At 27.0% G+C, this 13570-nt stretch overlaps 1 protein-coding gene across 1 annotated transcript; it reads right to left on the reverse strand.

Annotated features, from left to right (window-relative positions):
• Positions 1 to 3817: 3817 nt before the first annotated feature.
• MKS88_002047 (tetratricopeptide repeat protein) lies at positions 3818 to 8746 on the reverse strand (the record flags this gene model as incomplete). Its single annotated transcript, XM_067215026.1, has 1 exon — positions 3818 to 8746. The coding sequence occupies one exon, from the start codon at positions 8744 to 8746 to the stop codon at positions 3818 to 3820; it is 4929 nt and encodes a 1642-aa protein (XP_067074344.1).
• Positions 8747 to 13570: the final 4824 nt, after the last annotated feature.

Here is a 13570-nt window from a genome sequence, read left to right on the forward strand (position 1 = left end):
ATTTTTCCAGAATACAAAAATAATTCACTTTTTAAAAAAAAAAAAAATTTCAAAGAGAATACCTTACACACTACTACATAGTAGTGACAATGCGATACATTAAGCGAAAATGGAAAACAAATTTTTGTTTTACTCACCCCAAACGTACGTGACATATATACGTACGTTACGCATATTCGTACTCACTTATATGCGTACATGTGTACATATATACAGAACAAAAGGAGTAAATTTCCTCTAAATAAATTCAGTTTTTCAACTTTTAATATATACACACATATATACATATATATATATGTGTTATATATATAATGTATTATATATATATATATATGTATTATATATATATATGTGTTATATATATATATGTGTTATATATATATATGTGTTATATATATATATGTGTTATATATATATATGTGTTATATATATATATGTATTATATATATATATGTATTATTTATATATATGTATTATTTATATATATGTATTATTTATATATATGTATTATTTATATATATGTATTATTTATATATATGTATGAATAGATAAAAAAAAAAAAACTCACAGAATTAACGCTCCGAACGGAATAGGTGATTATTTCTAACTTCAAAAAAAAAAAAAAAAAAAAAAAAAAGCAGTAACTTGGTAAATGCACATGGTACACTGCTTACATTATACAAATTTGCATGAATTATAAAGCTCCTTAAATTTTCATTTGTTCCTTTTGTTTCCTTTTTCAATTCTTCCAATCATCATTTTGAATTTTTATGGTTTTGTTTATCCTCTTTCAAATAGTGGAGCGTCCAAAAATGGCGCATTTGTAAATGTGTTGTACCTTTTAAATGTGCTTCACAATTTTGCTACTGTTTATTTTGTTGTTTTGTTAATTCATTCATCCATTAATTTTACTTTATTTTTATTTATTTGTTTTTTATTTATTATTATTTTTTTTTTTTTTTATTTATTTATTTTTTACTTTATTTATTTTTTACTTTATTTATTTATTTTTTACTTTATTTATTTATTTATTTATTACTTTATTTATTTATTTATTTATTTATTTTTTACTTTATTTATTTTGTTTTTTCTTTACTTTATTTATTTTATTTTTCTTTTTTAACTTTTTTTTTTTTTTTCGTACAATTCCAATTTATGTAGATGCAGGATTGTGTTAACCATAAATTTTTACTTATCTAAAATATAAATATTCTTGAAACATGACATACGTATTTTATTTTTTACTATTTTTTTTTGTATTTCGAATGATGCTCATTTTTACATAAATATAAACAATGAAAAGGGTCATACCCAACTGTGTATTCAGGTAAATTATATGGATGATTGTATAAGCACATAACACACATTATGCGCATACTCGTGTATGTATGGCTGAATGGTCGTATGGGCATATATACATATAAATATTCACATTTGTAAAACAACATTTCAAATCATTTTTCCTTTTTTTTTTTTTTTTTCGCTTGTTCAAAGAAAAAATGTGCCCAACAATATACACACTGTAGAACGTTTTTAAAAAGTTCCATTTTTACAATAATTAGACGATATAGTGTACATATTGGTGATTTCTTTTTTTTTTTTGATTCGATGTTTAAAACTTGTGCTATTATAAGAGCAAACCATTTAATAAGTTCTTGTTACGCTCTTCAAGGTCTGACTTCACTGTTATGCTATTAGTATATATATATGCCTATACGTATATATACACATATGAGCACATACACATGTATACATATGCATATAGGTGAACATACACATGCGTACATATACGCATACGTGCACATACATATACATCATTCACCGCACAGTCAGATGATACAAGACAACACGCGCTTAGAAATAATCAAAAACATTTAACAATTCATTTATGGGTTTACAAAAACATGTCCGCCTTCTCCTCATGTGCGAGATATAAAATAATGAAAAAGTAAACAAACATCAGGCATCATTAGGTATTATCTGCTGTTACTATTTTTCACCCAGTTATGTTCATTTTCTTTATACTATTTTTTTCTTTTTTTTAATTTTTTAAAACTACTATAAAAAAAAAAAAAAAAAAAAAAAAAAAGCAAACTGCTAATCGTGTGACGCAAAATTGAATATGCAAAATGCACAAGGAAAAAAGCAAAAAGCATAAACGCGAATTTTACAAATAATGGTTCATATTTTGGCAAGTCTTTAATTATACTACATAAAGGAATAAAATAAAAGAAGAAAAATACTACTTTTTTACTAATTGTATGGCACATGTATGTTTTTTTTTTTTTTTTTTTTTTTTGTATTTTCATTTTAAATTTTCACAGACCTACACTCCATACGTACATGCGCATATACCCACACTCGTGTGTACGTACGTACGTAACACAAGAAAAAAGTGGGGATAATAAAAATTTGTGCTTTTTCCTCAAATCGTCTGTAAGCGGACGTGGCTTGACGAGTGCACGTGCGCACATGTATATATATACGAACATATACTTGTACCTGTATGGACAAGCTTTGGCGTTTGACACGCATATATAAGTCCAACTACAGCATACAACACGCAACATAAAACTTCTCACTGATATGCTGCAAATGGTACTCGCCTCTCCCATGTTACGATTACACATATAAAATACAGTGTCTATTTATTAGGATCAAAAACAAATTGGCAGTTTATCCATTCTACCTATTTTTAAAATTTTTACTATTATTTTATTACTATACTATTTCGTTACTATACTATTTCGTTACTATACTATTTTGTTACTATACTATTTTGTTACTATACTATTTTGTTACTATACTATTTCGTTACTATATTAACTTATCACTATATTAATTTATTACTATATTACTGTCTAACTTTTTTATTTTATTACTATATTGTTGTATTCCTGTTTTGTTTTATAATTCTGTTATCATTTTATTTTTCTATTTTTTCTCCTTTTTGTACATTCTGAGGATACTCAAATTTTAGCATATCAAATTGGGGTAATCGTGGTTTTCCTCATTTACTATTACAAAATTTTCCCCATGTGTTAATAAGTAAATTTGGCAAAAATTAATTTATACAAATTTATTGTCAATGATTTTAAGTGATATAATTAGCACCTCTCCTTTATCTCCTTTCTTACATGTATAAGATGTGAAGAACTGTCTTCTTATAACACAGGATTGTGTACATACATACAAGTATACATATTTCTAACATGATTTCGATAAAATTTGTTGATTTCCATTTTTTAATTATTTTTTCTACGCCTATAAAATAAATCTGTTCCACATTCAACTCTTCTTGGTTCTATTTGTGTTTACTTTTTTTTTTTTTGTTCATACTCTATTAAGAAATATTCCCCTTACGTTGTCATTTCAAGCAGAAATCGAATTAAAAACGAAGATAAACACGAACAGAAACAAATACAAGAACGGAAAAAGGAAGAGATAACGAAACAGACAACAAAATAGACAAAGAATCAGCCTATGTGCTAACACCTAATAGTTCAGCACATCAAAATGGAGTAAATAATAAGGAAGTATTCCGAATCTATCATCTCTCCCCGGAAGAAAAAAATAGTAATAAATGAGCGAGTGGATGAATGTAATACGCTAGGACTTGTTCGATCGTTTACTCCTTAATACTACGTTTTTCTAGTGGCCTAATCTCTGTGGAAAAAAAAAAAAAAAAAAAAAAAAAAGTATATATTCATACATATCTACATTCACACATACATATAAAAGCATGTGCATCCTCGCATGGAAGTTTTATTTTATTTTTATTTTTTTTTTGAGAGATGCGGATGAACGCGCCATTTCCTCAGAAGTGATTATTTTCATCTGCATTTGAATATTTATGTTCATATGCATTTTCATTTTTATTTTCATTTTTATTTTCATTTTTATTTTCATTTTTATTTTCATTTTTATTTTCATTTTTATTCTTATTTTCATATTCATTTTTTTTTTTTTGTTGTTGTCCTTTTTGGATCATACGGGTGATGGGCCACTTAAAATTGGGGTTGGGTAAAAACTCCCCCCCAAGGAAGGTGTAAGAAATAAGATGAGAAGAAATGCCTTGAAGAGTTTGCTCATAATGATAGAGTCTTCTGGTTAGTTCAGATAAAGCTATATTTGTAACAATGCAAAAATTATATTTACGTATTAAGTCGATACAAAAACTGTAATAATTTTCTAAAGGTTGGGTAATCAAATATCCTAACATACGGAGATGCTGAAAAAATAGTAGGTCCTTTTTCGTCAACATCATATCTGCATTGTCATTACTATATACTAAGTCGTTAGTATTTACTACGTCGTTAGTATTTACTACGTCGTTAGTAGATACTTTGTTACTACTTACTCCGCCATCTTTCATTTCGCGATCATAAAAATCATTCGGGTTATGGTTTACTTTTGAATATTTCTCATCAGAGCTGTACTTGTTACGAGTTGTTATATATTCCTCAGGTATAATAATCTTAACATGATAAGCTTTAAATCTGTAATAGTCTAAAACCACCTTTATTCTATATATATCAAAATATTTTATGTAATTATGTTGGTATCTCGTACCGATGTTTTTCCCATCTATTATTATCATCTTATTAGGTACATGGTTCGATGGCGAAATTTCGTCCATTTTATATGTCCTTACAAATTGTTGATCTACTATGCTATTTGTACTTTTTTCTTCCATGTACATGTATTCACTAGGTTTCTCATTGCCCACGGTACTATGACTTTCTTTATTTATGGTAATCCTACTTTGCTTCCAATTTTTGCATTTGTAGCAGTTTAGCAGCGACTCGTTGCTGCTGGCAATGAGGTTACTGCTGACGATGTGGCTACCACCTTCAGTACTACTTTTTGTAATAGGACTACATCTTCCCGCCGTGCTCGTAGAACGAGCCCCCTGGTAGTGAGCATCCTTCGCCAAGCTCTTCAACAACTGTTCATGCCTATCACTGTCGCTGTTAACATTTTCGATGATACTGCTCCTCTTTTTTGTAGTGATATTATCTGAAAAGGAATCTTCAAAGAATGAATTTTCCTTGGAACATACTTTCGTTAATTCGTTCGATATATTCATTATTTCATTGAAACCATCTTTTTTATTATGGTAATCATCTACATCATTATACAAATATTGATCATGATTTCCCACTTTTTTTATATTATCTAAAAGGTCATATTTAGTATGTTCAACTTGACTTAACACAGTTCTTGTATTCCCTCTGCAGTTATTATAGTTCGTATTTATAGTTTTATTTTGTACATAATTATTACAATTTTTCAAAAAATCTGCAGGACTCTTACTTATGCAATTCGTGTAGGGATCATTTATAGATGAATTATCATTCCGTTCATAACTTCCATTGTTCCCATTATTTATTTTATTGTCATCACTCCGAGAGATATTACATGCCATTTTCTTCGTTCCACTATCGTTACGTACACCAATCACATCATCTTCGCGCTTTATACATTCTTCAACGACCTTCCTTTTGATTAACTTCAAGTTGAGACCCTCTTTCCCATAACTATCTCCACGACTGTCAGTTTTACGGACATTACTACTGCAACTACCACTTCTACTTCTTCCATCACATCGACTTGCGTAACCCTGGTTACTGTTTCCACCACTTAACCGGACAGACGAATCCAACTTTCTATCATTCATTTTTTTCACGAATTTGATGTAAGGCAAGTCTTCATGTGTTTTCTTCTCCCCTTCGTTCCACTTGATCCCTTTACCATTCAATGCCAAATATTTTTTACAAAGGCTTAGAAATTTTTCATTTTCCTTCTCCTTCATCTTTATCTTCTTCTCTTCCTCCTCCTCATCATCACTCTCCTTTTCTGATTTCTGAGTGAGGGCGAGAAACCTAGTTATTAGCACACATTCTTCCACTTCCCCGAATATGTCAAGTCTATCATCTAAAGTCCTCGTTGCCATGATGAAATTGTCCGTTTGTGTACCCTTCCCGTTCACACCAACCAGGTCGGGAGGAAATACCATTTTGTTGTTGTTACTTCCAAACGAGCTCTTTCTCCCTAACCCGTTGGTCATACTGTCATTCCCAGAAGTAGCAACATAATCGTAATTATTTTCCGGCATATAAAAATTGTTACTGTTTGAAATGGATTTTTCATATAGGTCATTATAACACTCAAATTGTATATCATCTGAACAATCTTTTTCCCTTCCTATATTTTCCATACCTATATCTCGGATGCCTACATTTATGTTTTCTTTCTCCCCCTTACAGGTTGAAGAAGACATCTTCATAAACAGCGGTTTTTTCAAAAGCACTATGTCCTCTTCATTCGAATCATCGAAGGGGTTTAAGAAATGATTTCCAGTAGACCTTTTTTCCAAATGCGCATTGTTAGGCTGCCTAGCCATTTGTCCCTCCTTTAACTTCTTAAACTGTAATGTGTTCAAAAAGGGATATATATAAAAATCTTCTTTTAATTTATATTGTAATATATTACTGTCTACTTGTATATCCTTTTTTACTTGTATGCTGTATATCAAATCTTTAATATTTTTTATTATATCATTATTGTAAATGCATTTCAAATCATTTGCGGATTGCTGTAATATTTTCGTGCGTTTTGTTAATCCATTTTTATGTTTGTATATTTTCGTTTTCCTCCTATGATTGTTACCATTACTGCTATTACTGTTGCTGTTATTGTTTTTCCTTCCATTCGATCCGCTATTTCTTCCACCATCTCTTCTACCATTGCTACTGCTCCTACCATTTGCATGGGCATATGAACATACATAAACCGTCCTCCTCCTATAGTCTTCGTAGTACTGTTTAATGAGCTTATTTTTTTCTCTCTTTTCATCTTCATTCAACTTGGTTAGATGCACATCGTTAAAATTCTTTTCATTATTTAACCAGTATAATGTGTATATAAAAACAGACAAATATTTGGAATAAAAATTATAATAAAAATATTTACATGAGAGTAAAAGTTCATATATTAAAAGAAAGGAAAAATAGATTTGTTCATTTTTATATATATATTTATTTATATTTACATACCCATAAAAAAAGCTACCTATTTTATTTCTCTCCTTTTCATGTTGATTAATGATTATATATATAATCATACTTAGTAAGGTAAAAATTATAAAAATTAAATTTTTCATCATGAATTTGTCTTCTTTTTTATTATAATATTGAATCTTTACATATTTATTAGTATAATAAATAAACTTGTTTTTTTTCTTTTCAAATTTATTCATATCGATTTTTGAAAATAACAGCTTAACAATTTTAAAATAGCTAATGTAAAAATTTATGAAAGTTTCACTCAATTCCTTTTCTTCTAAACATTTTTCCTTTTTATTTTCTCTTAGTCCATCCTTTGAACCATTTGTATTTCCTGCTGCATAATCATTTGTTGTATGCTGCATTTTCCTTTGTACTGAGTTATCCACTCTCATGTATTTATTATCACATATTTCGTTTTTGCCATTTCTAAGAGGAAAAATCTGTCCATCCTTATTTTTAATGAAGCATATACCCCTTATCGGACTACTGAGACCTTTGCTACCATGACAAACGCTCGGGGAACCACGTCCACTGTGATTGTTATGGCTCTTACAACTTCTGACAATGCCAATACCTCCATCATCCCCAGTAAATCCATTATTATTTCTCACCCTGCTCAAGTTACCTCCAGTACGACTTCTACTGCTACAGCTACTTCTAGTTCTACCATTCTGCCTCTTTCCGGTGCTTCTACTACATTTGTCAAAATCGTTGCACCCACCTCTTCTGTCACCAAAGCCGCTTTCATTTCCTTCATCATTTCCACTTCTACTATCCTCATTACTACTTTCATTGTCTCCTTCCAGCTTCTCTAACAATTTTACCACTGTCCTTCTCTCGTTCAATATACTCTCCATGTACATAACCACTACATCCCTGTTTGGTGCTGGTTTGTGTGATATCAAGGATAAGAAATAAAAAAATAAACACTTTATTGGATTTCCATTTATAAATAATAAAGATAACTGATTGAATAAATGACCACTATACTTGTAATAATTTAAAGAACAGTAATAATTTATACATGATTTTATTTCATTCTGTTTTTTATTATCTCTAAAAAAGTAGTATTTGTATCTAAATAAATCTCCAAGAATTTTGTAGGTATTACTTACACAAATTCTAACAATGCCTAAATTGTTATATAAATTATAATGTTGTTCATTTTTTCTGTTTTTATCATTTTCTTGTAAATAAAAAGTATCCATAATATTATTTACGTAACTGTCACGTTCGTATGTATCATTTTTTACATCTCTTGCATATTCATTTTCTTCACATGTGTGAACACAAATAGAATATGTATTTTCCTTATCTATTATTTTGCTCATATATAATATGTATTCGTGTTTTTTTTCATCATATGATTTTACAAATCTCCTTAGAATTTCTTGGAAATACTCATAAGCATCATTTATCTTTATTCTTAAAATTAACAAGTATTTCCTTAACATTTTTTGATTGTTATTTTCATTTTGCAAATACCTAATTTTCTTTGTTATACTTTTTATATTATGGTAAAAATAGTACATCCATATGCTATTCAAAAGTTGTACTGCTTTTACATTATTATCTTTTAAATATTCAAAGAGCACGCTTTCTTTTTTTTTCTTTTTTTTTCTTATTTCATCTGTCATACTATTATTTTCATTTGCCCAAATTTCCTTCCTTCTCATTATTGAACAAGCGCCAACTTCACGTAGAGGTACGTCCATACACCTATATGTATGTATATATATATATATATATATATACACGTATGTATGTGTGTGGGTGAATTATGTAGATCCCTTTAACGCGCAAAAATTATACCTCTAAAAAGACATCTCTACGGTCTACTTTTACTATGAACTTATATAAGGATTAACCTTTTTATTTATCGTAAAACGTATCCCTCCTCACGTAAATGTTTTAATTCTTACCATCACACCTGACTTGGTACTCCATATACATGTACATGTAGATACATACATACATGTACGTTTACGTTCCAAGTAGTTGGTTTCCCTCTGTCACTATAAATATAAATATATATATATGTGTATATACGTATATATATTTATATACACAAGCATGGAAATAAATGCGCTTTTTGGTGTTTCCCCCTGCGTTTGTATCCTTTTAAAACAAGTTTTAAGAAAAATAAATTACGCTTAAACACATCGATCACATTAAGAGTCTATTCATACAAATTTTTAAAACTTATTTCCTGCTTCCTGTTTTAGCAAATCTTCCTGTTTATTATTACATGAATAAAAAGCTTCTACTTAAATTACATTATTACTCTTTGTGTGATTCAGCCTTATCTCTTTCTATTTTAATTTAATGCGACGGTGTTACTGAGCTGTCATTGTTCACTTAAAATCCTCCGAATGACTTAATCGCATATAAATATAAATATAAATAATATATATATATATATATATATATATATATATATATATAAACATATAAACATATACGTATATATATGTTTTGTACTTGTCTATGTTTATGTATATTCTCCCCCCTACAGTTATTTAGGGATCATAAATATATAAATGAACATATATACACATATAAATATATACAAAGGAACACCTTAAGGTCTCTTAATTTTGCTTATTTTTACATGTCTTGTTAATATTATTAAGTCACTTGCAATAATTGTTATTCTAACGTTTTTTTTGTTCTTTTTAACAGTAATCTACTGTATCGTTATTTATATTAAAAAAAAAAAATAGTACACTTGTGGAAAAAAAGAATGTACATTTTTGTAACTATAAATTCTTCTTCAACTATGGCATATGTAAAATTAATTTTTTATATTTTGTATGCTTCCATATATTTCGTATGCTTCCATATATTTCGTATGCTTCCATATATTACGTATGTTTGCATTTATTTCGTACATTTCCATATATTATGTATGTTTCCATATATTATGTATGTTTCCATATATTATGTATGTTTCCATATATTATGTATGTTTCCATATATTTGCACGTAGTATAAAAATATTCTATAAATGAATATTCCTATACACTTCCAAAAAACTTAAAAAAAAAAAATTATAATTTAAACTAAAAAAAAAAAAAAATAATAAATAAAAAAAACGTAATTTTTATTTCTCAGTTTATATATGAATAATACATATAGAAAAATTACTTAAACATAAAAATAAGTAAAATTTACAAAGAAAAAAAAAAAAAAAAAAAAAGAAAAATAAAAGCTTCTTTTATATTATTTTTTACAATTATATCTTCTGTTATGTCTATAAAAATGTTTTCTTATCTTTCTATTTTTACCATCTTTTTTATGTTAATCTCTTCACATTTTTGTAAAATATTTATTATTTTTTTTTTTTTCCATTGGGTACTTTTCAATATTTGTTTTCCTGAATAAAATTTCGAGTATATTTTATGTTCATACTATAAATACAATGTTTAAATTAATTTTTTTTTTTTTTTTTTTTTTTTTAGTAAGGTTTATAACTTTTTAGCATTCTGTAACTATATATTACTGTCCTTTTATTTTTTTTTTTTTTTTAAATATAACCTATTTTATTTTTATGCGTATGGCCAATCATACATAATAATACAGTTGGCCGCAAAATAAGATTATAGCAAAGTTTTTCATAGAAGGGTGTACACAAAGTCATCCTTGCTTTAAAGGTTTACATATATATATATATATATATATATATATATATATATAAGTAAATAATTATGTTTGTACCGGTTCAGTTATGTATTACACCTATATGGGTTTCACAATGCAAAAACATAATTACTTGGAAGTATAGGTTATGATGTACAATGTGAACAATTAAAATGAAATAAAAATTGGAACAAAATATAGCAAAGTAAAACGAATTATAGCAAAATATAACGTAATATAACGAAATATAACGAAATATAACGAAATATAACGAAATATAACGAAATATAACGAAATATAACGAAATATAACGAAATATAACGAAATATAACAGCATATAACGAAACATAACACAGTTTAACGAAATATAACGATATATGGCTATATATATCAAATTATAACAAAATAAAACAGAATAAAGCAAACATATGTAAAATAAAAGATAAACAATTTTTCCCTTAAAGGATTAAAATGAGCACTAAGTGTTTACACCCCATCTATGGTATAATTTCAATATAAGCTTAATAAAAAGGGGTTTTTATATTAAGGCTTATTGTTTCATATTATCGTTCTTAAAATGTAAAATAGAAGCCACGTTGCAAGTAAACGTGGAGTTATATTCACGTTTAGTAATTTTAAAAATACGTGCATTTATACATATATATTTATGTGTACGTATGCATTTATGTATGTGGGTATGAGCACTGGCACCTTAATATTTTTATTTCGATAAGGAGTGAAAAAAAAAAAAAAAAAAAAAAAAAAAAACACCACTATAACGTTTTTTGTGAAAAGGTGTCCACTCCTATGAGTGCGACTCTAAATTATTATTGCAATCATTACACTGCAAATTAAAACCTCTAAGTTTATGCATTTTAACACGCACATATATAGATACAAATAAATGTATATATTTTGTGCAGCTAAAATATATATATTATTTTCATATTTGCTTAGATATTACGATATACCAAAGAAACTAAAAAACTTATTTCCTGTTCATAAAATTAGATCTGTTTTGGATGACATGTTCATAATTTTTTTTTTTTTTTTTCTCGAAAAAGGAACTAGCTATTATCATTTTGGCGTAATAACAATTAATTTAAATACAACAGAAAAAGGCTACTAATATATTCACAAGAATATAATGTATATAACCATTAAAAAAAGAACATACCCCTTAAACATATGCGTACTTGTATGTGTATAAATACGTATATCTAACCATTCATTTTCCACTTGTTAATATTAATGCACAATTTAACTCATAAAATTGGCATAAAGCTAATCGTTTGTTCCATTGTTTAAATGAGTTTAAAAAAAAAAAAAAATAACATAAAAGACACAAATGAGAAAACTAATATATATGACATAAAAGAGAAAAATGACATATATGACATAAATGAGAAAATAAGAAATACATGTATGAAGTACAAAAAATGTTTTATCTTCTTAAACAAAAAAGAATTTAAATATAACAAAAATTAATTAGCATACCAGCAAAAGTGGTATATATATTCTAAATTTATTAAAAAATAATTTACTCTAAAGGGTAAATAGTACAACACATTGTCACATATGAATTACTTGCTTTTATTTTTAAAAATGTTTGGTTTAACTAGCTATTTATTTATATATTTATTTTTTGATTTTTTTTTTTTTTTTTTTTAGCTAATTACACATTGTTCTTATGCCATAAAAACGTTTAAAAATTAAGTGCAATATATTTTAACACATTTTTTAATCTATATATTGAGCATATTTTGATATCCGAACGATTACGACTTACAGTTTTGTTCTACATATTTCATTTAAAAAAAATAGGCTACTCCCATGTTTATATATGCGTTCCAGGATGGGCAAAAACGTAGCGATGTGGTACAACACCTTATATTTTTGTTTAATATTATCTGATTTTTCAATATTATCTGTTTTTTCAGTATTATCTGTTTTTTCAATATTATCTGTTTTTTCAATATTATCTGTTTTTTCAATATTATCTGTTTTTTCAATATTATATGTTTTTTTTAATTTTTTTTTTCAAAAAAGACCAAAACAAAAATGACACATATGATGCTTATGTTTATACATTAAATACGTTTCAGCTTGAACATGACATTTCTTTAATATATCTCTAAGGATAAATATTATTAATGGAATTTTTTTTTTTTTCCCATACCATATATTAGCTTGCTTTTTTAGGTTTTGTACTTCTGCAGTATATGTGCTTTTACGAAGCGCATTTCATTCTTGTTAACAACCACATTTAGACGGCACCATATATTTACACATACATATAAACATATATACATATAAACATATATACGTAGAAACATATATACATATATACGTAGAAACATATATACATATAAACACATGAACATATAAACACATGAACATATATACATGCCCACATATACGCATATATATATATATATATATGCAAAGATACACTTATTTTTCTTCCATTGTACGTCTTCACTTTGCTATCCTTTTTGTGGTGCTCTGTTTGTCTTCATTAATTATGTCGTTAAGAAAAGATGAAGAAATCAAAAAATTATATCAACTTATTTTTACTTAGTTCTACAAATTCACTAATTTTGCTGATATTTATGGAAATATTTTTTTTTTTATTGGATGGCATAAATACATTTGAATTTATAAACATCCAAGAAAGGATATCTCAAATAATTTTGTGCACTTTTCTTGTTATACAGGTAGGAGTCTTAAAAGTTGCAGAAGTATTTTCAAAAAATAATAAGGGAAAACAATTAGTTATTATACATTATTTTTTTATTATATATATTTTTCTGTTACCTTTATTATCTTTCCTTTTACTTACATCTGCTTTATCATGGACA

The sequence above is a fragment of the Plasmodium brasilianum genome, chromosome 7, assembly GCF_023973825.1.
Source record: "Plasmodium brasilianum strain Bolivian I chromosome 7, whole genome shotgun sequence".
NCBI classification, from domain to species: domain Eukaryota; phylum Apicomplexa; class Aconoidasida; order Haemosporida; family Plasmodiidae; genus Plasmodium; species Plasmodium brasilianum.